The sequence below is a fragment of the Aethalodelphis obliquidens genome, unplaced genomic scaffold (assembly GCF_003676395.1).
Source record: "Aethalodelphis obliquidens isolate GAN/ISIS:26980383/991018 unplaced genomic scaffold, ASM367639v1 scaffold43, whole genome shotgun sequence".
NCBI lineage: Eukaryota > Metazoa > Chordata > Mammalia > Artiodactyla > Delphinidae > Aethalodelphis > Aethalodelphis obliquidens.
This window is the reverse complement of record NW_020837987.1, coordinates 740,231-766,528: the sequence shown is the minus strand read 5'-3', so window position 1 is coordinate 766,528 and position 26,298 is coordinate 740,231. Positions and strand designations below refer to the sequence as shown.

Genomic DNA, 26,298 nt, shown 5'->3' with positions numbered 1-26,298 from the left:
TTCAAATCATTCTCTTTTGAAGCAACTGTCCTGCCATTAATCTAGTAATTTTCTCCAGCTGTTAACTGCTCTATTATATATATTTTTTGATGAATTATTTATTTTGTCAAAATGAAACATCTTTTTAAAAGCATTTACCGAGAGAGAGAGACAGAGTGAGAGCGAGAGTGAGAGAGAGAGAGATGAGAGAGAGATGTTTGAAAATTCACAGACATTAACACTTTTAGTCTCTGTAGCATTGGTGAGGTGCACTGAGCTGCCTTGGGAGTGAGAATGGCTTGTTGCTCCTGGCAGGAGAGGAGAAGGTATCTCAAAGTGAGATTTCCTTGTACCTACCCTCCATCCCCCCGGCCCACTGCCCTGTTGACACATCCTATTCCCTGTGTTCAGGGACCCATTTATTTTGAAAGATGTTAGCATCCATCCAGCTTGGTGGGTTTCACCATTTGAGCAGGTGTGGTGAAGGAGGGGAAGCAGGGCAGGCAGCTCAGGCCCTGATGTTGCCCTGACAGCTAGAATCGGCGTTTTCATCTTCTCCAAGCAGCAAAGCCATCCTCCCTCCTCCTGCCTGCAGACTTTTTATAATAGCAATAAGACAACTCTGGGGAAGATCATCTTGTATTAACTCCGGGGAGTAATCATCTAATCACATTCCGGGCTGATTTGAGGCACTCATCTGGACCAAATGCCTCCCCACACCCCAGGAGCAGCTTTATGAGGCGGCAGCCAGGCCCCATCGAGCCTTATTGCTTAATTAAAAACAAATTCCCGAGTAATTTATTTTTTTTTGTTTTTTATTATTTTTTTATTTTTTGTCTTCCCATAAGAACTCCAGCCGCAAAAAGTGTGAGGGAGAGCCCAGCAGTTGGGAGAAGAAGCGGAGATTTACAGCTTTGGCTGCTGTGCCGGCGGCTGGCTCGCTCGGGGTCCACGTGAAATGGGAACATCCTGTGGGGCCGCCTGCGGGCTGTGGAGGGTGGCACGTGGGCGGGACGCGTGTATTATTAGGCAATAGCAACCCTCAGCCCCTGACCCGGCGTTAGTATGACAGCCCTGCGCTGTGACAGACCCTCCAAAATGCTACCACCCTAACCGGGGCCTTAATTTATCTGCTCGGGCTGCAAAGTTACACTCTGTGCCCAGAGGAATCGGCCGGGGGTGGGCGAGGCTTGCAGCTCCCAGGATGCCTCTGGGCCGCTTGCTTTTTCTCTCTGGACCTCATTTTCCCCAGCTGAACAGGAGGACAGGTCCCACCTGCCTTACGAGGTGATTAGAGTGGACGGTGGTGTTGGAGAGGCGGGGCCTGCCCTCTCATGTGTAGGGGGTGAGGAAGACGATGTGAGTGTGGGCTGGGCTTTAAACCAGGAGAGGAGGGTCCCAGCCTCCCAGATGAGGCTGCGAGTGCAGAGCCTTCTCTCCCTCGTCTGTGCCAGGACTCACCAAGGAGTGGGAGAGAGCCTGTGGAAAGGAGCATGTGTGTGCTCTTGTGTGCGGGAGGGCTGGAGGCATGTGTATGAGTGTGTGGTGGGTGTGAGTGTGTCTGCAGAGGCCCAAGTGTCTCCCTGGGCCCGTGCATCTGTCTGTGAATGGACAATAGCATTAAAGGGCACATGCTCTGGGGCCAGGCTGCTAGGATTCAAATCCTAGCTCTGCTTTGGGCTAGTGACTTAACTTCTCTGAAACTCAGTTTTCTTATCTGCAAAATGGGAATAATGATAGCATTGACGTCATTGGGTTGTTGTGAAGCTAAAATTAGTTAATATACACAAAGTGCTCAGAACACTGCCTGGCAAGTGCTTCATAAGTGTTCTGACATCTATGAGCATGTATATGTGACTTCTAAAAATTACATGTAATATAAATTTCTCCAGCTCAAGTCACATTTCCCCATAGACTTTAATTTTAAAAATTAGGGATGAGACTTCTAGAAATACTTCTGTTCCTATGATTAAAATCACCAAAAAAGTGGCAAATCTTTACAAGTCATGATTTATACAGGTAGTGTGCCTTATATTGGAGTATAAACCAGGGAGAAATTGTGCACAAAACGGAAAAGAAGATAGTTCTGTTCTCTACCTTACAATTCTGATTGCCTAAAAAATTGCCTCCTGAGACTGCAGTTTCTGTAGGAGAGCTGAGCGCCAAACACTTGTCTTCTGCTCACTTTCCTCTCCTCCCACCCCCATCATCACTTCAGAAGTAAGAGCCAAGTGGCCAAAATCAGCTCTGGGAAGATTGCAATCAAGAGCGGAGATCTTCAGCCACTTCAAAAAGAGGTAGCCTTTCCTGGGAAATTTAAGGGTCATTCATTAGCATCTGCAGAAAAACATTCCTGAAAAGACACTCTGGGAAGAGCAGCTGTCACAGAAGGGGAGGCCTTGACTGTGATCACAGTGGGCACCCAGGGAGCCCAGAACAGGGCCCAGAAAGTGACTATTGGTAAAGACAGGCCCTTGAGGCTCTCTGAAGTGGCTGCTTGGTTTTCCTTCCCTGAGAAGTTGGCAGAGACTGGCAGTGGGCTAGAATAGCCCTGCTGAATTTGTGGGGTGTGTGGGGACAGCAGTAGCTTCAGAGCCAGGCATCCAGGATTCGAATCTGTGCCCTCCCATCTCCCCAGCTGAGGGCCACTTCCTGAGGCTTTTCAGGATGCTGGAAGTTGCCTCACTGGGCTGTTGCTAGGATTTGAAGTGGTTACTTGTAGAGCAGACAATACTGGCCTAATTAATGTTAGTTCTGTAGCAGATATTTGGTGTCTTGCCCGTATCCTGTAAGTTGAAGGCCAACAGCCAGTCTCTGGATCTATTTACCGGTGAGCTCTCTCCAAAGCTCCAGAACACACCTGTGTTCACTTGCATGGTGGTACAGACATGCCAGGAATCAACCTGCTGTGACAGCCCTCACCACTTGGCCTTGGTGGATAAATAACCCAGCTCCCTCACCCTTCAGGTGGGATAACTCCGAGGTGGGGTCTCCTGCAGTTGCCCACAGCTCCAGCCTGCCTGAAAACACACCCTTTGTTGGCTGCCTTCCCTTTCCTGCCTCACTTCCTCTCTCCCCTGCCAGTGTTTGTCTTTACCTCCCAAATAGACTACTTGCATTAAAAGCCTTGTCTCTGGCTTTTTCCTGGTGAACACCAACTAAGACAGCTCCTCCCCCCAGTCTTATCCCTTCCCTCCTTGCTGTTGGACTGGCAAAGACTTGACATAACAGTCATATCCCCTGCCCCTAGCCCAGCCCAGCCTCTTCACTAAAACCAAGTACACCAGGCCTACACAGATGTCTTTATCCACTGTTTTCTCCTTTGTGGCATCCTTTCTCTGGCAGAAATACTTGCTTTTTGGGGGGAACTGAGCCTTTATCTCCCTTCACTCCTTTCATTCAGAGAGGACTGACCCCAGTCTTAGCCCTGGAGGTAGGTGTGGGATATGAGTCTGCTGGACTAGAGCACCATGTTCTCCAGCTGCAGTTGGTTCAGGGATGTGTGCACGATCAGAGCTAGGCTAGGATCCAACTCAGGCCCTTCACTGTGCTCCTGGGAAAGGTGTCCCAACACTGGGAAGTTTAGTTTGATCAGATGAGAACCAACACCCCCCAGGATCAATTGACCTGAGTGAGAGTAAAGCCGACTGGAAAAAAAACATGGTTAAGAGATGAAGAAAGGCAGATTCCTGACAGCATCTTTGAGCCCTGAATTCAGCCACGTCTGAAGTTACAAGTGCCCCATCCTTTTCAGTTACATGAACCAATTTTTTCTGCTCTCCCTGCTGTTTTTACATAAGCCAATTTTGAGTTTGGTTTCTGTGCTTCCGGCTGCCTAATACATAGTTTCATCCTGCTTAGCCTTCTGATCAGGAGGAGAGGATACGTGGCTTTGAAACTTTGCTCCTTTCTGGGTGTAGGTTATTCACGGGTGAAGTTGGTTTAAAACTACTCCCTCCACAGCTTACCTGAGGAAGAAGTGTGTCTACACCAATTATCTGCTGGGGTGTTTTCAGCTGCAAGTAGCAGAAACTCCAACTCAAATTGGCTTAACAAGAAGGAATTTTATTTCCTCTCATAACAGGAAGTCGAGCAGCAAGAGAATTTGCGGGCTTGGTCGACTCAGTGGTTTGGCCACGTCCTTAAGGATCCCTGTTTCTCTCAGTTCCTCTGCCCTGTGGCCTTCAGGGTGGTGGTTCCCTCGGACTGGCTTCTGGTGTCAGGATGGAGGCTGAGCTCCAGGCTTCTCATCCCTACATAGCACCATCTAGAGGAACAAAAGGGGGTTATTGGCTCTCTTTCTATATGCACCTCATTCTCAGAAGAGAAGAAGCTGTCCTGGAACCCCCAGTAGAATTTTGTAACAGCCAGGAAAAATTGGGTTACACAGCAGTAACAAAAAATCTCACAGTCTCGGCGACTTAAAACGACAAAGGTTTATTTCCACGTATGCTACGTGCCAGAGCAGGTCCATAGAGGGCCGCCTCGCTGGCATCACTCAGACACCCGGCTGAGGGAGCAGCCGCCGTCTTGATTGTTGGTGGCAGCAGTGCCAAAGGGCTCCCACCAGCAGTTAACGGCTCTGCCCCAGAAGTGACACACAGGCCTCCCTCTCATGACTCATTGGCCAAGGTTAGTTTTATGGCCCCGCTTGACCACAAGGAGACCAGGAAATAAATGTTCCCCAGAAGTGAGGAGAAATGGAAGTACTAGCAAACAGTGCTAACAATTGCCACAATGGCTCTCATTGGCCAGAATAGGGCCACTTATAAACCAATCCCTGGCAAGGAGAGCAGGATGACTATGATTGGCTTAGAGCAACTGTTGGCTAGTCAACTGCAAAGACCTCTACATCCTGTGACCACATCTTTAGATAGTGAGATACACCTAGTGAGGGCATTTTCATTGGGATAAGCCAGGGGAGGGAGGTGGCAGCGGCTGTGGGGAAGACTTTCTTCGCCCAGATGATCCTGTGTCCTGATGGAGTGACTCTAGTCCGGGTTTTCTACCTGGGCCAAAGCTTCTTCCAAAATGGACTTGGGTGCCTGACTGAAGTGGACCCACTGATGGTGCCGGGGGTGACTCGGGAGTCCTCATAGGCCGGGGGCAGAAGGCTGCTCCTGGCATCGGTCCTGTGTATCATTCTTGAGCTCATCAGGATGATTTCAGAGCTGGTAGCTCAGGAGCTGTTGTGTCAGGGGTCCATCAGAGGAGCAGAACCTCTGTGGGATTATATATCATAAAGGATTTATTTTTAGGGACTTGACCTCATCCTATTGTGGGAGTTGGTTAGACAGAATACATGAAGCCATTACTTCTGTGTGTGATCCTGGGACCTGGAGCCTGCAGGGCAGGTGACTGGGAAGGGATGATGCATGTAACGGGGAGGGCGCAAGGATGGAATGGACCTGGGAGGCTGGCACTGCATCAGCCTCTCACCGTCTCCCTGCCTCCAATTTCACCATGAGGGAGTCCTGCAGGAGGAGCTGGCATCCTTCTTCATGGCCCGGGACCAGAGGAGCTGAAGGAGGACCCGGCAGGAGCTGGAGGCCCCATGGGCCTGGCTGCAGCCCCAGCCAGCCCTGAGAGCCAGCAGATCCTGCCAATGTGAGCGGCAGTGGCGCCTTGTGCCCGGCACCGACCTCAGAGCTCCGAGGAGATGGCTGCCACTGTGCTTCCGCCTCCCAACTTTCAGGCAGAAGGTCTCTTGTGGCCCCTCACACTGGGAACTGTGCATGAAAGGGAATGCTGGGAGATGGAATTCCAGCTCAGCTGAATTACCGCCACCGATCCATCCCAGGGCCCCTCGCTGTGCTGCACCTGTTTCCTTCTTCAAGAGCTCAGTGGAGTGGACATCTATTACTATTATCATTGCCACCAGCATCCATCCTCCCTTCTTTTAAAATAGCTCCTTGATGCATTTGCAGGAACAGCCCCTTTCCCATAATCCATCCAGGTGTTTCCAGGGCAGAAGCATGTGATCCAGGCCTGGCCAATTAGCGCCTTGGATGCCCCAGCCACAGAACAGAACAGGGATGGAGACCTGGTCCAAATGGTCAAATCCTGGGACTGGAGGAAGGGCAACCAGAAAGAAACATTCCTTTTCTTTCTAGCTAGACCTCAGCTAGACTGAGGGAATGTGAGGCTTGCTGCTGTGAAGGGAGACGCTGTCTGAGCAAGGAGGCAACACAGAGCAAAGATATGGCAAGAGAGGGTCCTGAAGACGTTGTTTCATCTGGATCAAACCATTCCTGAAGGTAGTGCTACTCTGACCTTTCAATTATGGGGTACAATAAATTCCCTTTTTGTTTCACCAGTTTGGGTTGGGTTTCCTATTACTTGCAACCAAAATAGCCCCAACTGATGCACTCAGTGGCCACAGGCCAAAGTCTATGATTCCTGGAATTGCAACTCAGACACCTGTCTGCATAGGGCCACAGTGGAGAAGACTCACCCACCTCAGTGCTCCTGAGCCAGAGGAGACCCTGGGCTTCCTCAGAGGTGTGGATGAATTAGGGCCCGGGTAATGGAGTAAGAAACTTGGGCTGGAGTCCAGCTCCACTCCGGATAATTCGTGACACATTGGGCTTGCTCCCTCACGCCTCTGAACACCATTTCCTTGTTATATGCCTTCACTGTCCCTCATACCAGGTGTTGGTGCAGAGCTCCCTAACACAGACCCAAATCAGCACTCCTTGTGTCTGTAGACCTCCATTTTCACATATAACTGAACAAAATGTGAGGAAATAAAGTGTCCTGACTTTATTATTATAAAATGTGCAATTTACTTTGGTATTTTATTCCACAGTTTATTCTGTTTTTTCAAAAAAGAAAAAAAAATAAAACAACAGAATGATGGTCACCACCTGCTATATTGACTACATTAAAGTTTCTGGAATAGACTTTTTGAAAACATTAGTCCAAAGTGCCCTCTGCGAGGCATGCTGGGACATGTGCTGGCCTGCAGGTGGGTCACTGGATGGGGCGGTCAAGAGAAGCCTCTCGGAAGCACAGTCCTGTCACAGAGAGGGCCCTGAAATGACCCATGAGCACCTGGCTATGCCAGCTGTGGGCGCACTCGCTGGCTCCCGCCCTCATTCACTCCCCCAGCACCTGCGCGGAGCCTGCTTTGCACTGAGCCCTGGGACTCAGCATGGGTTTCTCAGAGCTCACAGTCAAGGAGGCAGGTGCGTGTTTATAACAGAGTGTGGAAGGGTCGTGACAAATCCAGGCCCCTGGTATCTGGGCCAAGGGGCACCTGGCCCAGCCTACCGGGCCTGTGTGTAGCCGTGGTCACCCTGGAGACCAGGGCTACATGTCTGGGGTGGTGAGACACAGCTATTTCCAAAGCCCCAGTGCTCAGACTGGTTCCTGATGCTCATGAACTATCCATTCAGCAACAGAAAGAGCCAGGACAGAGCAAATATTAATGAGACTTATTGTGCCTGTCCCTTTTCACTTCTTACAACATGGGGGAGACTTTCCTATTGTACAAAGAGGAAGGCCCGACTCCCAGAGGCCAAGTGACTTGCCCAAGGTCATGCAGCTTGGGAGTGTCTGAGTTGGGATCTAAACCCAGACTTTTCTACCACTGATTAAAAACATGCAGATGTCAGGGCCCCGCCCCAAAGAATTCTGGCTTAATTTTGGGGAGGTGAGGTCTTGCCTTTGGAATTCTTCGGGAAGCTCCCTAGATGGTTGAAATATGCAGCCAGGATGAGCAGCTCTGAGCTGGACACAGGTTCTCCCTAAGAAAGGCCAGCCCCACACCGTCCTGTGTTCCACCCATGACTGGGGCAGGGAAGTGTGGGCAGCCACTGCAAGGCCCAGCACTCTCTACAGGGTGGGGACAGACCTGCAGGCATGGAAAGACAGCTTTGTGCCCCAGCACTGGGAGGAGGCTGATCACTAAGACAGGGTGGTCTGGGAAGGCCCTCCTGAGAAAGTGGCATCTAGTGTGCCCCCCTTCCCCCCCGGAGCTAAAAGAAGCCAGACAGTGAACAGGAAAGACCATTCTGGCAGGTTTGCTTGGGGCTGCACAGTGGTCCCGGGCAAACCTGGACAGGTTGGTCCCCTAGCGTGTAGCTGGGGCTGAGGTGAGGCTGGAGGGAGGCAGGGATTTTAGGGTTTTATTCTCCGTGCAGGGGCTGGGAGAAACACTCCTTGGTCTCCGTGCAGGAAGGCCTAGGAAATGTTGCCACTTGGGTTTCAGAAAACCGTTGAGCCTCTGGGGCTGAGAAGAAAGAAACTTGGAGGGAGTGCCTCTCTCATCTCATTCGGGAACTGTGCTTCCCCACTTCTTGGGGCCCGTTAGCCCTCTGTCCTCATTATTTAAGGCCACGACTTACCTGTTACTCAACAAAGCCAGAATGGGGCTGCCACCATAAACGCCCCTGGAATGGGGCCCAGGCGGCTGGCAGGGCCTCCTCTGAGAAACATCAGCCTCTGTGAGTGGACATTAACTATCATTTACATTAATTAGGCAGCCGGATAATAGGGTGTTCAATAGTTATTGCAGTCTAAATTCTGCAGCAAACGCCACCAGGAGCCAGGAGCTGGCTTCGTAAAAATCAGTCCTGTTCTCACCCTGGCAGGCGATGACGGGGCTTTAAATTCAGGGGGAAAGGGAGTCTTTATCACATTCCAGAAGAAGAGCTGATGTGGGGGAGAGAGGCCTAACCACGTGTTCCAGCCGCCACTGTGTGATCCTGGGTAGATTAATCTCAGTGTCCTCTGCCAGCAAACGGATGACCAGTGCAAAGCCTCCACCAAGAGTGTGGCCACGGAGGGGACAGCTTTGACACCTGACGGGCTCCTGTATGTTTGAAAGATGAGACCGTACATTGTGGGAACTCTCTGAGGTGATACGCATAGTAAATCTTACTCATTGTGCTTTACTTGTGATGCTTATTTTATAGATGGTGACACTGAGGTACTGCAAAGTGGTGGCTTGCCTAAGCGACAGAGCCACGCCAGGTAGGGACATCTCGGAGGTGTGCCCACACCACTCCCTCTTCTTGGCCCAGCTTTCCCATCTTCCTCCTCATTTCCTGCTGTCCAAGGGCTCCTCCTTCCTCTCCCACCTGCGCACTGGCTCATTCGTTCCTCTCTTCCCTGAGAGAGCTCAGCTGCAGCCTCTGCCCTCCTCCTTGGCCCTGCCGGCTGTGCTCCAGCCCTTCTGCTCACTGCCTGGCTGGCTGAGGCCACCCTCTGCTTATTCAGCCGGGCTCCGCCTTACAGCCACTTGGCTGTGAATGGAGGCTCAGGTGGGGGCTCCTGGGAGGAGGCTTGAGAACGTAAGGCCTTGTCCGTGGGGAGTTGTGTGCACACTTCAAACCTATTTCTTGGGTATCGCTGAGGCCTGTGCTCTGGTCTAGGCCATGGACACTCCCTCACAGGCACAGCCTCGTTGCTGGTCTCCCAGACCTGGCCGTGGCCTGCTCTAGCTCACTCCTTGTCTCTCCTCCTCCCCCAACCCTGGCTTCCCGCTGCCCTGCCCAGTGTCCAAAGCCTCTAGCTGCAGTCAGCACTCTCCTCTCCAGGCCCCTCCTCCCACCTCCAGCTCCTCTGCAGGAGGTCTCTTTGCCTGCCTGGCTCCAGCTCAGCCCTCTGGCCTCATCTTAAGATCAGGTCCCAGGGGAAGCCTGTTCCACCTCCAGATCTGCCAGGTGCCCCTGACACGGGCCCCGTTTCCCTCCCCACCCCACTCTGCAGCCCCCACAGGCCCCGTTCCCACCACTCACTGTCTGTCACACCTACTAGAGCGTCTCATGGGCGGGGATGAGGACATCTGTGGCCATCACCCTAGTAACAGCATTGCTGACCAGGGCAGAGAGAGGAGAGAGAGAGGAGAGAGAGAGAGAGAGAGAGAGAGAGAGAGAGAGAGAGAGAGAGAGAGAGAGCCAGTATTTTGAGAGGGAGGTGTTAAAACTGTAAATGTGACACACCACATTTCTTAGGACTTTGGGTTTCCTTGCTTTCAATCCATGATCCTTGAGCAAGAGCCATTAGGGTAACCCAGCGCTGCCATCAAGAAACAAGATTTCAGGGAGATGCTTAACTTTCAGAAATGTATGAAGCACCCACGTGATAGACTCACACGCAGAAAGAGCACAGATCTTTCATTTCCAGTCCTGTAAGCTATCAGCCAGCAAATGCACTCATGTTTCCAGTCCCCGGCCCACAGTGTCCCATCTTCTGTGGGCTGGGTGCCAAACAACTCCTCAGGCTCAAATCGTGTCGTCAAATCTCCTGCAGGGGGACCCTGCAGAGACAGACCCTCCTCTCTCAGGGGGTCCTGCTCACAGGGCTGGAACTTTTCACGGCCTCTCCTGCACACAGAGGCGCTGACCGGTGTTGCGGGCAGCATGCTGGTAAATGGTGAACCAGCCTGATTGGTAGCGTGGTCTAGAGATTCCCGCCATGGTTGGCCTCGAGTTGCCGACATGAGTGGTGCAGTGAAGCCGGAAGAGAGGCACACGTCAGCTCTCCTGGGTGAAGAAGCCCCTCCAGCACACCACAGGCTTAGGGTCTGTGTTACTGTGAACAGCATTACAGTCGCACACGTTGTGGGGAGACAGAGGGCAACTAAGGATGCTTTCCATCTCACACCACTGCAAGGCAAGTTTCCACCTAACAGAAGGGCAGGGCCATAGGCAGCTCCATCTGCAACGTTATTTCTCTCCTGCCCTTTCTTCTGGCAGAGGGTACAGTTTAATTTGTGTAGATTAAATGAAACTACCATCAACACGCTTTTTTCACGTCCTTTGTGGTTGAACCTGAAGGTCAAGAGTAAGCTGGACCTTGAGCTCGAGTTTCCTTGACTGAATGCCGGGCTCCTTGGGCTCAGCCCCTCTCAGGCCGGGTCACTCGCACCAGCCACCTGTGGCCCCCGCCCACACCCTGGGTCGAGTGGGCGAAGCTGGAAAGGGCAGAGGAGCGCTGGCCACACACACTGCATGTCCCACAACACACAGCTGAAGTGTAAGTGCAGCTGGCTGAGTAGCCAGGAAGGGCGGGGCCTGATGACCCAGGGAACTGCTGCTGCCTGGGGTGCCTGACAGCGTGGAAGGCGGGGAGCCTGTGGGTCCCAGGACACAGCCCTGCTCTGCTCTGGACAAGTGGTGATGGGGACGGTGCTGTCTGGGCCGGAGCGGGTCATGGCCAGCATCTCAGCCGCTGGGTCCCAACACGTATAGGTCATTAGGTCATACCCTTGGCTCCTTGTTTTTTTGTTTTTGGTCAGACAACAACTATTTAACCGAACACTTGTTATGTGCAAGGCAGTGTTCTAGATTGCACTGAGGTCACGATGGCTATAATGGCCAATAAGACAGGCAAAGTCCCAGTGTTCAAGGAGCTTACATTCTAGTGGAAGAAAATGACAGGAAACAACAGATAAGATTACGTCAGATATTAAGAACTGCTACAGAAGGTGTAAGATGGGGGTCATACAAGAGGGACTGGTGTGGGAGGCTGCTCAGAGGAGGCCCCTCTGAGAGGGAGGCCAGTTGTGGAGAGCTGAATGCAGAGGAGGGGCTGCCTTGTGGTTGAAGGTCCAGGGTAAGAGAGTCCCAGGCAGAGGGAGTGACAGGTGCCAACAGTGAGTTGAACAGAGGTATGTGGAGAAGGCACGGGGGTGGGACACTGGGGAGGTGGGCTGGGCCAGGGTTGGAGATGCTGGCTGGGGTCGGGTGTGGGAGGCCCCTGATGACCCTGAGCAGGAGCTGGCTTTCATTCTAAGTGGGAAGTCACTGTGGGTTTTGAGCAGAAGGGCAATATGATGTGAGTCATGCTTCACAAAGGTCACGTTGGCTGTTGTGGGGCCGTGTGTGGAGGCTGGGGTCCAGGGAGGGGCTGTGACTGTTGGTTGAGATGACAGCGGGTAGGACAGGGAGGCGGCAAGGAGGGCTGGAAGGAGGCCACCAGCACTTAATGAAAGATTCGTTGGGGGGCATGAATGCAAGAGAGGATGACGCCTGGGTTTCTGGCTTAAGTAACGGGAGAGACATGAGGCCGTTCACTGAGGTGGGAGCAGAGGAAAGTCAGTAGTTCTGTGTGCAGCCGTATCAGGCTGGGAGGCCATTAGATCTGCAGGTGGAGCTGTCACTGGGCACTTGTTTTCATTCCCTCTTGGAGCACCTGTTAGGGGTCAGACAGTGCTTCTAGATCACTAGGGGGACAGCAGAGATCAAAACAGAGTCGTTGTCCTTCAGGAGTTCACATTGGAATTGGGGGGAGGCAGGCAATAAAGTTACAGATTCGGGTCTGGGGTTAGGAGGAAGGTAGGCTGCTTCCTCCTAACTGATTTTCGGAGTCAAGTGTATTTGAAGTTGTGGATGAGACCACCTACGGAGCAAATGCAGAAGAGCCCAAAGATGGCATTCAGGACTCAACCAACATTTAGAAGTTGGGAAAAGGAGGGTCCATGAAAGAACACTGGGAAGGTGTGGCCAGGGAGGCAGGAGGAAAGTCAGGGAGCGTGGGCCTACACAGCTGTTTCAGGGGGCAGGGCTTGGTCAGTCATGGCAAATGCTGATGAGAGACCAATAAGATAAGAGAACTGACTACTGCCTTTGGAAAGATGTGCAGTGGAGAGCTGTTCAGTGGAGTGGGAGGGCCAAAAGCAATAGAATGTTTCCCTTTCATTCCACGTCATCCCATTCCCCCTGCCCATTCCAGCCAATCCTGCCCTGTCCTAGCCTGTGCCACCTTTCCTGATCCACGCATCTATAGTATTTAGTGAGAATCTCTGGGTGAGTCCTCCTTCCTGCATCTCCCTCCCACATCCAGGAGCTCAGTCCGAACGACCAGGTCAGCAAACGTTTTCTGTGAAAGGTGTATGAAGGGACAGAGCAGGGCTGTGCTCCTGAGAACTGCTTCTTACGACTGGACAGAAGCGCCCTCTTTGGGCAAAGCTAAGCAGGACACAGAGTGGTTGAACCCTGCTTGGGGCCTTGTCCATTGTGGACCCCGCTGGGGATACCAGCTCCAACACTCCTCTGTGCAGCCCATCTCTGTATCTGTCTACTTAGCAATGCTTGCCCTTCACAGCTCAGGAAAGATTACCAAGAATGTTATTGACTCTAATTTTAATTTGTCTAGCACTCTTGTTAATGATGTCTATTTAAGGCATCCATTAAAGGCCCATGAGGTTAATTAAATGGACAATTCCAATACAGTTCTATTAGAACCCCCTCTATTAAATTAATATTATAGACATTTAACAGATGTCTTAATTAGGCATTATAGCTAAGAAATGCAAACTAAATTAGAACTAAAGCCATTGTCCAGAAAGAACGCTTTTTAGCATGATTTATGGCTTTTGGGGGGAATGTTCCTGTTTACTCTTCAGAACCTGAGAGATCTGTCATTTGACAATCTTTTCCAGCATCGAGAAAGCACCATCCCGAGAGGCCCAAAGCTTAAATCACAGTCCAGATGTCAGAGCTGGAAGAGACTTTAGACACCATCTGGAGCCCATGATCCTCAAACATCAACGACTGGAGGAACAGCTGGGGTCTTAGAGAAACACAAAGCTATCTGGGCTCCACCCCTGGAGACTGATCGCAGCCCAGGATCTGGCTGCTTTTAACACGCATCCTGATTCTCGTACAGGAAGTGCTAGAATACAACTTCGGGAAACCCTGATATAGTCTCATGGCCACACTTGACAGATGGTGACGCTCTCAAGTGTCAAAAGACTTCAGAACTGGGTGACTGGATCAGCAGAATTCCACATTCTGCCCCATGGATTAGAACTTAGCTAGCAGCTCCCACCATCTCTCCCCTCCCACTGATAAGCTAGGCGTCTCCTGAGTTTGGCAGCCGTAGTCCCACAGCCCTTCTTGCCTCTCCTCCTGTTGGCCCTGGGCCCTGTGGGCAGATTTCCTGGGTCCTCCACCTTGGCCCTGCCGGCCCCTGCCCTGAGCCTGTGTGACCACACTCGTCACATCCCACAAATGCCTGGATCCAGAGCTGCCTCCTCCAGGGAGCCTCCCTTGCCCACCCTGCCTACCTGTGGGTGCATTTCCTCCCCAACCAGACTGTGCCTGGCCCCAACAAGAGGGTGAGGGAAGAGGATTTCAGCTGTTGCAGAAATGTAAGGGAACCTAGCCCCCTCAGGGCTCCTGGTACTGGAGGGAGCAGCTGAACTGAAGTTCTATGAGCAGGTCCTAGAGTCCTGCGGTGATGGGAGCTCAGGGTCCCGCGGCAGGGCTGGATGAGCTAACGGTCCAAGCACTCCATATGGGGGGTGGGAAGGCCAGGCCAGTGTCTGAGGATGGGGGCCAGGGTGGGGGCACAACTAGTCTGTCCCAGCTGGGACAGCTCCACGGCTATTACAGACTGAATTATGTTCCCTCCAAATTCCTGTGCTGAAGCCCTGGGCCTTTAAGGAGGTAATTAAAATTAAATGCGGTTATAAAGGTGGGGCTTTAATTCCCTAGGACTGGGGTCCTTATAAGAAAGGAAGAGACACCAGAGATTCCCCCCCCGCCCCCGAGTGCACACAGAAGGCCATTTGAGGACACAATGAGGTGGCCAAGGGGAAAGCTCTTACCAGACTGCAATCCTGACAGCGCCTTAATCTTGGACTTTCAGCCTCCAGAACAGTGAGAAAAGAAATGTCTGTTGATTAAGTCGCCACCTGCAGTATTTTGTTACAGCAGGCTGGGCTAATACAGTAGCCGGGGCCCGTCATGTCCCTCTTACCCTCCAGGTGCTTCACCCTTTTCCTGCCCTAGAGGCTCTGACCTGTCCTCTGCAGGCCCTACAGTGCGGCTGTGTCCTCCACAGAGCTGGCTCTGGGGGATATAAAGGGCCTGGGGCCCACTCGCTCTTTGGGGAACAGTGGGTCACTGGACTGATGTCTCCTGACCCCGTAGCCTCCTCCATCCTGTCCTGAGGTGTTAACCGCTCTGCTGCTCCATGGGCCTCTCTGGGTCAGAGTTCTCCCAGGCACGAAGGTTTACACACAAGGCGAATTTAGCTGTGTCTCACAGGTATCCTACATGTCAAAGGCCCCAGCTCTGCTGGGGTCCTGCTCCCTGGGCAGTGGAGAAGGGAGAGACTGGACTGCAAAGTACCACACCACTCTCCATGACAAGCCCTGTGTCACAGCATGGGGACACGGCCAGCCCTGTGTGCCTCCCCATGCAGCAATTAGTGCAGCTTCATTGGGAACGCTCACTCAGAGCCAGTGCCCAGCCTGGCCTGTGCCCTCCTCACCCCCTACTCTGACTGGGAGGATGGCATGGTCCTTGGAGCACAGGACCCAGTGCTAAGTGGGCCTCAGGACAAGAGGGCGTCCCAGAAACAGACATGCATAGCAGCAGCAGCTTCATAGAAGGTGAGCGTTCTCACCGAGCCTCCCTGGGGAGGGGGAGAGACGTCTACAAATTAAACAGCCACTCACATGGAAACTTGAGTCTGCGCCAAATGAAAAACAGATTTCACATGGCAATTGGTTCCAACAACTTTTCTGGAAAGCAACTGTATATTTACACAACATTGGCTGCCTTTTACATTGTAGAGGGGTGGGCAAGAGCAGTGGGGTTTAGGGGATTATAGCACCTATGCTGTTACCAGTGTGGCACTTTCAGATAGCCAGAACAGAAGCCACATTACACGGAAGACCAGAGATTCCCTCAGTGGGAACCCAGGTGATAAAGGGACCACATCATGCACTTTGGAGTATCTTCTCATCCTTGCAGCCACCCGTGGCTCTGGAGCTAGACTATGTGGTTCAAATCCCAGCTCTACCTGTCTCAGGCTGTGAGGCCTCAGGCAAATGAGTGCTCTGAGTACTAGTGACCTCATGGTCACACCCGAGGGCTGTCACTGGGTCAGGCTGCCCTGTCTGAGGTGGTGCTGGGACTTGAGCTCCCAACCACAGGCAGTGATGGCTAGACTGGGGAGAGCACCCAAGGAGACTCAGACCCTCCTGGTAAGTGAGGGACACCATGCACAGACGGAAGCGGGGTCAAGCCGCCGGGCACGTCTGTGGGAGACCCTGGGCGTGCTCAGCCTTCAGGAGGTGCAGAGGCACCGCTAGGTCTTCTTGCTCTCCTCCAATAATGTGAAGTCAGTGTTTATGCTCTCCCCTCCACTGTGGTGTTTCTCGTCCATCCAGTGTGGAGTCTGAGCGCAAAATGCTGACACAGTGAAGCCTCTGGCATTGCTGCTTCTCTTGGTGCAGAAGAAAAAGCACATGAATTTGCTGCCAGTTTGTCGCCAGGAAGGCTTCTGCCCTCACCCTGTTGGTCAGCAAACACTTGCTTCTCAAAAGAAAGGGGCGATAGGGCCTTCTGAGCCATGTGGCTTTCCTGGTAGCAGACCCTGGAAGTCTGGTCCCCACCCCGTCCTCATTCGGCCAGTCTGTACTCAGGCCCTGCACAGAAGGGCCCATCTACTGGCCCACAGGCACACTGCCCGGAGGGCTAGGGTCAGACTGCAGAGCCTGCAGAGCCACAGCTTCCAGCAGCAAAAATGGGACTAACGTCAACTAAGGTGCCACTGCTGGGGACTCAAGCTTTCCTAGTAGATTAGGCCTTGGGAAGAGCTCCAGTCTTATTTTCCCTTCAGCCCACCTTCCTTTGGAGTCTAACAGACTCAGGAATTGAGAACACTCTTGTAGGCTTAAGCTCCCCATACTGGAACAAGCTTCAATAAGCACACCTAGGCCCGGCATTCTGCCTTTGTGGTCCACCTCAGTTCGAACTCCCGAATGGGCCCTAAGTCACTTAGCAACTTCACCACTCATTCCTCTTCATCTTTCTTGAAACAGCAAAGTAAACCTCAGGTCAAAGAATTCGACAGCAGGCATGATTTAAAGTGATGCATCAAAGAAGCAGGGCACCACTGAACTAGTGAGACACGGTGCCTGATGACAGAGCAAAAGACATGGCAGCTTCCACAGAGCAAAAGTAAAGGCACGAGCCATGCACAGCTCAAGCCTCCCCTTCCCTTCCATCCTAGTGGTGCTGCAGGAATCACTCCTGTAGTCTGTTCATGCCCACATGCATATTTTATTATCACATAAACAACTCATTCATCATAGAACGTTCTGAAAACACTGAAAAGTATGAAAAAGAAAAAAACAAATAAACTCACTATTCAAGTCAACCTGTGTTAATTCTGGTGTTTTCTGCCAATCTTTTCTGTCCATGGGAGTAATACAAAAACAAGAGCATCTATAAAGACACATCCCTGTGGTCCCTGACTTCTGTGCTCAGTACAGTGTGCTTCTTCCCAGATGATTAAACGTCCTTAACTCTGATTTAGACTGGCTGGAGGTGGTCTATAACCAGAACTGGCCCGACCATCTCTTCCTTGAAAGGTGGGTAATTCAGGTTGTTTCCAGTTTTTCGCTGTCATAAACGATTCCCTTAGGCAGGAAGAGCTCACAAGTCAATTGTTCCCTTTGCTTTGAACTTCTTCGCAGACCGCTCACTTGACCGCAGCTGGAATTTGCTCCCATAAATGTAGGAAATAAAGCCATCGATCTCCACAGTGAACACACAGTTTAGCTTGGGGATAACTAAAAAAAAGCAGGAGAAAAAGGATGAGGGAAAAAGTCCTGGCAGTAAGTTCACTTTTGTGGAGACTATTATTCCCAAGATGTTTGTATTAGAAAATACAACAAGCTAATAGGAAAAGATAATAAGAAATGGTGAAACCCACAAAGGTAACAGCACCAGGATTAAAGGGGATTATTCTGCCAAAAGGCCAATTTATTCACATTTTAAATATAACTCAACACCTAGTTTTCTGGGTCAAAGGCTATGAACCAAACTCCCAAAACCAGAAACCCCCAGAAAAACTGCCAGAAACAGGTCTTGCCGCATAACTTTCAGATGGACTCATGGCTTTATGCTTACTGGGGAAACTTGTACACCACTTTCTGAGGTCTAAAATGAAAGCAGAAGAATATAGAGGGGAATGGAACAAAGCAACAAGAAAACCAAGCTTCAAAAAATTAAAGGAACAAAAACCTCCCACTGTGGTTTTGAAATCTCTGGATTCATGGGCAAGGAGGGGGTGTGGAAATCCTGACAGACTGGCCGCTCGTCTCTGCCAGAGCAGTGAGCTCTAGCACACCAGGCGGATAAGCTTGCACTTGCTTCCCTGGAACCCAGAGAATCACCACCAAGGGCGCTGGCTCTGGGAACTCCAGGGGCAGGTGCTTCGTCCCTGCTATCTGTCTAGCTACAACCCTCTGGGAGGCATTAGCCTTTGGGCAGGTGGAGGGTCCCAGTCCTGGAAATAGACCCAGGTGTCTGGAGGCACAGCCAAGCAGCCCTTCCTTCCCTTGATCACATCTGGCCAAAGCTGCTGGCTGGGCTCATGAGTACCTCAGGGAGAGCCCTGGGTGCTGGGATGGTCTCTGCAGGCTTGGAATGTAAGGTCAGCAGGTACCTACAATCTGTGCTGACTTGAAAGGCCAAACTGAGCTTTAGAGTCATGAGGAAAGGGCCGACAAATCGGCTGGGGAGGCCACAGCCCACGGCGATCCAGTTACATACCTTTCAGGCGGTCTTCTTTAGTGATAATTTTGAAAATGTGCTTTGTTTCCTGTAGAAGGATTCCTGTAATGCCCACGTAGGAGGGGCATTTGGATTTTGTAACTGCAAAGGAAAAGGGGGGTTCAGGGCTCAGGCCTCTGTGGTGTTAGGGGAGCCACAGGCAGCCAGGCCTGCAGGGGCTGTGGGTTCTGGTCCCAACCTTGAGCCAGCAGAGGAAGAAAGACCACCCACAGGGGCAGGGTGAGGTGGAGGCTCCTTGGCTGGGCAGGGACCAAGTGGGATGAGAACCTAGGCTTCCCAATCCCTGGCGGTGGCTTAATAGCCTCTGTGCTCTGCTAAGGTGTCCTCTGGAAGGCCTGCTGCCACAGGGGTCCCGGGCAGGATTCTGGAGCCAAGAGGTCACACGTGGATCTAGCACCACCAAGGCCCACAGTCGGGCTGCTCTGGCAGGGCCAAGTCTCACTTACAGGACCTGAATGAACGCCTGTTCATCATGGTCTTCCCAGAACCTCCTGAACTCTGGACAGAATGGGAGCCCACTATAGGCCACCCAGCAGTGAGCTGCCACCACAGGCAGTAGGCCTCTCACCTCCCCCAACCTATCCCCCAAGGTAGTCAATACAAATTCAATGAACGCGTACTATGTGTCTGGCAGTGTCCTAGGTAGGTGCTGGGCACAGTAGTAAGTGCTGCTCTCACAAAGCTGCTGTTCTAATAGGGGGAGGGGTAATGTGTACCAAACCAGACAACTGTATTTTCTGATAGTGATGAGTGCTATGAAAAAACAAGGGCAGGGTAATGGGGTGGGGGGTCATCTTTAGCTATGGTAGACCCCTGGGAAGTGACATCTGAGTAGGGACCTGAATAATGAGAAAGAATCAGTCCCTGAGCACACAGAACTCTCTGGGTAGAGGGAAGAAGCAAATGCTAAGACCCTGTGGCAGGGCCAGGCCTGGTGAGAAGCAGAAAGCAGGCCAGTATGGTTAGACCTGGTGCCCAAGGAGGTTGGACAGGCTGTTTAGAATACAGTAAGGAGGCAGAAGGGACACAACCTGATTTCTGTTGTAGAATCTTCTCTCTGGCTGCCTGGTCAGGGGAGGAGCAGTGTATCAGCAGGGAGAGGGTTAAGCAGCTTTGCAGTAATCCAGGGGAGACGGTGGTGGCTTAGATTTGGGTGTTAGGACGTGCTAATGGATTGGAGGTAGGCAATTAGGAAAGAAGAAATGTGGATACCTCCTAGGTTTTTGGCTTGAACAACCAGGGTAAATAGTGGTACTATATTAGTGGCACTCAGTAGTACTCAGTGGTATCACTAAAGGTGATTCTCAGTGGCAACTTAGATGATGAAGGCCAGGGGAAGGGCTGATCTGAGAGGCCCAGAGTTCTGTTTTGGATAAGTAAAGTTTACAATGTCTACTGCACGTCTGGGTGGCTATGTCCAGTAGACAGTTGAATTCAAGGAGTTCAAGGGTAAGGTCTGTGCTGGAGATGACAACTTGGGAACTGTTGGTCCACAGCCGACATTTAAAACCATGGGGCTGTTCAAGATACCAGGCTGTGGGTGAGTGCCAGCAGCTGCTGTGTCCTTTGGGATACCAGCAGGGGTCTTCTGTGTGGAGAAGGTACACAGAGGCCATTCAGAGTATCCAACAAGTGGCCAGAATTGGCTAAGACAGCTATAGTCATCGTCTACCCTAAGTGCTGGTGATGTAGGGTTATCCACATAGCAAGGAATTGTCACTGAATGATGGCTTGGGCAGCCAGATGATGTGCTCTTAGGCAAATTACCTGAAACAATAGCGCCATGAAGATCTGCCTTTAAAAGCTTGGCCTGAATCATCTGTGGCTGCCTACGAGGTAAACAAAAGCCCATAATGTATACCATTATAATGAATTCTGAAAGAAGTCAACAGGTCTACAAACTTCTGCAGCCAGGCAATGCTGATAGCAGGCTCCGAAAGCTGCATTTACAATGAGCCTAAGACTTGGGTTCTGCCTCAAAGGGCAAGGCTTCAGAATTGTAACTCACATGTCTGGTTTGAGACCATTGCACAGATCCCGGATGTACTGTTTCCAGAGTTCATGCAGAGGGAGAAAAAGACTGTACCTGTGGCAAAGTCAGATAGAGGTAAAACGTTAGGCAATGTGAGCTTGGGATTATAACATCCAAAGAGCACAGAGCTTGGCTTGATGCCAAGGACCATGACCTGGATCACTGGGGCCTGTTCTACTCCCGATAACCACACTAAAATCCAGTACTTTCACCTCTCAAACCTTAGTTTCCTCACTGGTAGAACCCTCTCAAAGCTAAGTTTTTGCTAATGAGAAGAGGAAGGTGTTGCCTTCCTTTGCCCCTTCATCCTTCCTGCTGGTTAGATGCAGGCATGACAGCTGGAGCTCAAGCAGACATCTTAGACCATGAAGTAACACCTACAATGGTGAAGCAGCAAGGATGCACCCAGGGCTACAATCCTGGTTGTCTGATGGCCGTGGAACTGCCTACCACACCAGCCCAGGATGGTGTTCATCTAGACTTCTTTTCACAAGAGAAATAAACTTCCATCTTATTTAAGCTACTGCTATTTTGAGGTTTTCTGTTACAGGAAGCTGAACCCAGTAAGCCCTCAGTAAACAGGAGTTGCTGGTTGTCATAAGTCCCTGTGCAAGGTGACAGGGTCTGTCTGGAGGATGAGTGAGAAGTGGCGAGGTGAAGGAGAGGGAACAGGTGCGACGACCCCAAACGGGTCTTCCTAGCACTTCACGGGGAGTCCATTTAACGAAGCTACTGGTTAGAGAAATGAGAACCTCAGGCTCAAACCCAAAGTGGACTCTATTGATGGGGACATGGGTGAGGCACACCAGGGGCAGGCAGCAGTCCCTTCCTCCTCCCAAAGCCCAGCTGATTTTGTGACAGGGGACATGAACAAAGTGACAGACTCTATCTTATGGGATGTGGGAGGCTATCTGGTTACAGACCTTGGAGCAAAAGCATACGAACAGTCCTAAGACATGCAAATGCAGAACCGTGGCCAAGGAGGGATGAAGTGTCAGCTGGAGGGAGGAACATGTTCTCCCACAGAGAGTGATGTGTTTCTTTCAGAAACTTCTGAAACATATGGGCAGCACCTTCTTTGGCAATAAGACCCCAATGGGTGATTCTGTCTAGTGCTATTAGAAGCTACAAAGAGATATATGTTAAGAAATATCAGTTTCTCTTTTTCTAAGAAAACTGAAAGACAAATAGTCTGTTGCCCATGGCTTATGGCACTGGTCTTATTAGTTAAGGATAGGACAGAAGCCAAGCAGAAAAGCCAAACCCAAACAGTCCGAATTGGTAAAGGAAGCCTGCCCCCTTGTGGCAGAAGTGGGAGAGGCTCTCTTAGCTTAAGCAGAGCGGGGCTACCTAGCTTCCCAAGTCCATACTCAACACAAGGAAGATTAAGTCTCTGGGGTGGAAAGGCAGGAAAGGCTTGCCATACCTCTGTTGCTCTGGATTAATGTCAAAGAGCCGCAGCTCCCTCCTCTGCTTGGCAGAGAGGCCTTTAGATTTCTTTTTCTTTTCCTTCTGCTTCCGGTGAGTGAAGTACTCCAGAACAACGGCCTTGCGTTGCAGGTGGTCCTCCTGGGCTTGTCGGCTCATGCGGGGCATGCTCCGCTTCAGGAAGGCCCTCACAAAGGCCTCGGCCCGCTGGGTTCCTGGGTGCTGCATGAGGCCAAGATGGTGTGGTGCTCACAGCTCTAGTTGGGGCTACCCAGACCCCCAGGCCCTCCCACACACTGCTGTAACAGCAGATGGGCCGCCTTCACTGACCCACCTATCTACCCACTGAGGCTCACACAGCCTCTCATCTGCTGCATGTTCGCTACCCCCAGCTGGGCAGATGTGAAAGTCACATTCAAATGCCAATTCGTAACTGCCACACAAAACAGCCACGTCAAACTCCAACCTCCTACCCTGCTCTCTGAGGTTATTCTGAGGATAAAAACAAAACAAAACAAAACACAACAATAAAAAAATTAAAGCAAAACAAACAAAAAAAACATTACCTTTGGAAAAAAAGACTTCTCTCATCCTTGAGAAATGTATGACAATGTGTTTAAACTGTCATGATCAGATGAAGGCAAGCTCAGAGTAGAGCCAGGCTACGGCCTTGAAGGAAATGACCCCAACACTAGGAAAAACGGCATAACCAAGCACTCCAGGGTGGGCCCAGCCACAGCAGGTAGGGATTTTGACATTGCGGCCATATCGTAATACTCTTTACTTGAGTTTCCAGCCTGTGGATGCAGCATGGTTATTTTCCTGGTCTGCTCTGGCATCACTTGAGGAAATAAACTGTCAGCGTATCTTATCTTAGCCCCATGTGTTCACTCTTTTCCACATAGAACAGAGCATCACATGACTGTGACTGAGCACCTGCACTTAGAGAGGACTTCTGGGCAAAGTAACTATCATAAATTGTGTGTAATTCTTGAAAGAACAAGCATCACTGTCTCTCAAGTTGGAGTTCCACCAGTCTATTCCTCATTCTGATGCTTTGCCCTCATGTTTGCCACAGCCCTGGGGAGCACGGTCTACTGAGGTCCTCCCTCTTGACGGGGCCATTTCCTGGACCTTTGTTGCACTAACTGGGCTGCAAACACCTTGCGGCTAATGTGTCAATAGTAATCAAGCTCTCATTTCATGGGCAGAAGCAGGCACGTGGATGCGTGGGAGGTGGGGATAAAGATGTGATACACACGCTCTTCATGGGAGCCCATGGTAAGGAGGGAAGTCAGCTTCAGCTTTGTATTATTATCAGTATTATTACTGTAAGAGGACATGTGAGTCTTTAAATACCTAAGTGGCCCATCTTTCATAGAGAAGCCAAATTAAGGTGTATCACTCTTTCAAAATCTTGATTTTAAAAGCAACTCCCAAATTATGAGTCACCAGTGAAGCTTCTGCCAAACTGACAAAGAATCTTTGTAGCACCCAGATATGATCCATCAATTACACTCATGAAATGTGATCTGACTGCCCTCTTCAGGAGTGAAAGGGGCACAGTAACAAGGTCAAATGACAGTGCTTGCCACGGCAGGTGTCAGGTGAGCATAGCCTAGTGTCCCCTACACAGTGGGAGATGACACAGATCAAGAAATCCCAGTTAACCAAACTTGACTCTGGTATAATGGGAAAGGAGGCCAGCAGAACAACAAACCTTGATTAAGCCTAACATGTCTGCTGGAAACGTGGGGAGTGAAATGTGGGAAAGGACATCTAAAACAGCACTAACGGTTAAGAAGCCACTGAGCCATCTTTGGCATCACCTCTGTTGCTCCCAGACCTCCTGCCAAGCACTGTACCTGAATGTCGAACTCTTTTGCATCTTTCTGAGAAAGGGCATGGTAGATCACACCTGGGGGATTTAAAGAAAACAAACACGAAATGATCAACTCTGTTGGCTATGGCTATAAGACCTAAGACTTTTATAACTATGAAAATAACTATGCTTATTCAGAGACAGAAGATGGGGGTAGTACAATGAGCACAGCTTCAAAGCTTTCTTGGATGCCTCTTGCCCTACCCTCTAGCCACATCCGTGCTAGAAGTTCCAATGGTGTGCCTTAAAATAGTGCTTCTCAAACATGAATGTGTGTCAGAATCTCCGAGAACTTATTAAAATGTAGATTCTTGGGCCCCACTCTCAGATCCTGCATTCCTAACAAGTTCTCAGATGCTACTGAAGCTCAGCAGACAATACTTAGAGTTGCCCTGGTTTAAAATACCACAAGTTAGGAGCCTGAGCAGTTGCTCTAGAAGTCTAATGATGTAAATCATTTAAAAGTTATGTGACAGGGCTTTCCAGGATGAAGACAGTTGGAACTATTACATTTTGTTTACTGTTAGATGTTTAAAAAAGACTCTTCACATTTTAATATCTACGAAACTGAGATGTATTATACAACTGATGGTGTCCTAAACTGATAAAATACAGTAGCTCTTTCTTCAAGCTCAAAATACACATTGCTCAATGTGGTTTTAACCTTTAAAAACTCACACTCCCGTTTCTTAATTTGTCTGAAAAAGAAAACCATGGCATTGGGGACAGAATATGGGTGTGAATGGGATAAGAATGAGACAAAGGCCTGGTTTAAGGGCCAAAAGACTAGAAAATTTGGTTCATGCTCTATAAATTCCATCCCAGCTCTACTGTGCTTCCCTGAGTTCATTTGAACCAGCAAACCAAAGTGGTTACAAGTTTTATATAGAGTCTGGTTCTCTCTCAGATGGAAGATAGGGATTAAAACCTGTCTGTAGAGAGCAACTTGCAGGGCCTGGACCCCAGGAATGACTCTGTACCTGTCACAGGTGCCTTGCATTAGACCCAGAAGTCTTTTTTTCCCTATAACAATAGACATCTAACAGTTATTGAGCCCTCATTGTTTGCCATGCCCCTGATTAAAAGCTACATATATTTTATCTCATTATACTTTCTGAAAAATCCTTTAAAGGAGTTATTATTCCTATTATGCACTGAGAAAACTGAAGTTAAAATATGCTGAGACACTTAACTTGATCACATAGGTAGGCAGTGGCAGAGGTGGAACTTAAAATCCAGCTTTAACGGTGTCATGCCCCTGCCTCTAAATGCCCTGGGTGCTTGCTCCCCTCCTTGGCACACCTCTGCTCAACTCTCAAAGCTTTGGGCTAGTGGTATCAATCCTCAGCACGCTCCCTGCGCTTTACACCAGACAAGGGTGATTCACAGAATAGCAGGCTGGGCAGGCATCATTATCAGTACCTTACAAAAGGGGAAACCGGGCTGCAGAGAGGAACAGGGCCTTGACCACGCCAAGAGAGAGATACTGGCCAAGTCGCACCAAGGCCTTGGGCCGACCTCTAGCACCACTCACTCACTACTGAGCAGCCCCCGGAGAGAACCTGCCTCCAGCTCTGACATAGTTCAGAGACTAGGCAGGCCAACCGGGACCCCGGGCCACAGTTACACTTAGGTAAGGCGGGACAATTTCCACAGCAGATCCGTTCGGACTCCGCCGCGACCCTTTTCACCCACCAGTATCTACACCTAGTCTCCGACTCTTTAACATCCCACCCGTCTCCAATTTCGTGACCCTCAACACGGCTTACTGTTCATTCTCGGACCGCTTCCGGTGCGCTCTGTTGACGTCTTCTTCAGGCGTCGCTCACTCTTTACCTCTCTCTACTTTCTTCAGCAGCCCTCGACCACCACAGCCTCTCTCGTCAAAGTCTGTGCTGGAGAGGTTCCTTCTGCCTGAAGTCGCGCGGTAAGCTAAGCTGAGAGACTGACACGCTCCTACGGGGATCAGGAGCCACAAGCTCCAAACTCGAGGATGGCGCCGTCCGTGACGTCACCGACGAGCGCCGACTTATGATGGCGCATGCGCCTCGGAGCGGGCTCCGCAGCGCGGAGAATTACTGCGGGCTGTGAAACTGTCTCTCCTTGGTGGGGCTCTCTCAGTGTGTGTTTTGTAGGCGAGGGAAGGCCAGAAGCAGTAGGGTTGGAGTTGGGGAGTGTGAAATGCATGTGAAGGCCCGGAATAGAGTGAGGCGAGTCGACTTGGAGAGGACAGAGGGAGGTTGGGGACCAGGGGAGGGTGGACATGGGATGGGAAGGGTGGTGGGAATGAGGTCTGTGCGATCCCTAATCGTGCTCTCTACACGTCAGCCGAGGCACTGAAGTTGGTATAGGAGGCTTACGTTCTTGTTTTGTCTCTGCTACTAGCTAGCAGTGTCATCTCACTTAATGCACGTCGCATCTCTGGGCCTCAC

The 26,298-nt window shown here is 50.7% G+C and overlaps 1 protein-coding gene across 4 annotated transcripts; it reads right to left on the bottom strand.

Annotated features, from left to right (window-relative positions):
- Positions 1-16,982: 16,982 nt before the first annotated feature.
- POP4 (POP4 ribonuclease P/MRP subunit) lies at positions 16,983-25,871 on the bottom strand. Of its 4 annotated transcripts, none has more exons than XM_027079275.1 (8): positions 25,636-25,860; positions 23,850-23,902; positions 22,319-22,476; positions 21,983-22,206; positions 20,533-20,610; positions 20,292-20,353; positions 18,504-18,605; positions 16,983-17,518 (listed from the first exon to the last, which is right to left on the bottom strand). In XM_027079275.1, the coding sequence occupies exons 4-8, from the start codon at positions 22,150-22,152 to the stop codon at positions 17,382-17,384; spliced, it is 549 nt and encodes a 182-aa protein (XP_026935076.1). In that variant the 5' UTR covers positions 22,153-22,206; positions 22,319-22,476; positions 23,850-23,902; positions 25,636-25,860; the 3' UTR covers positions 16,983-17,381. The 4 variants fall into 4 exon arrangements, with proteins under 4 accessions (XP_026935076.1, XP_026935077.1, XP_026935074.1 ...); XM_027079276.1 differs by lacking the exon at positions 25,636-25,860 and adding an exon at positions 25,289-25,523; XM_027079273.1 differs by lacking the exon at positions 22,319-22,476 and having other exon boundaries at positions 25,636-25,871.
- Between the last annotated feature and the right edge of the window lie 427 nt (positions 25,872-26,298).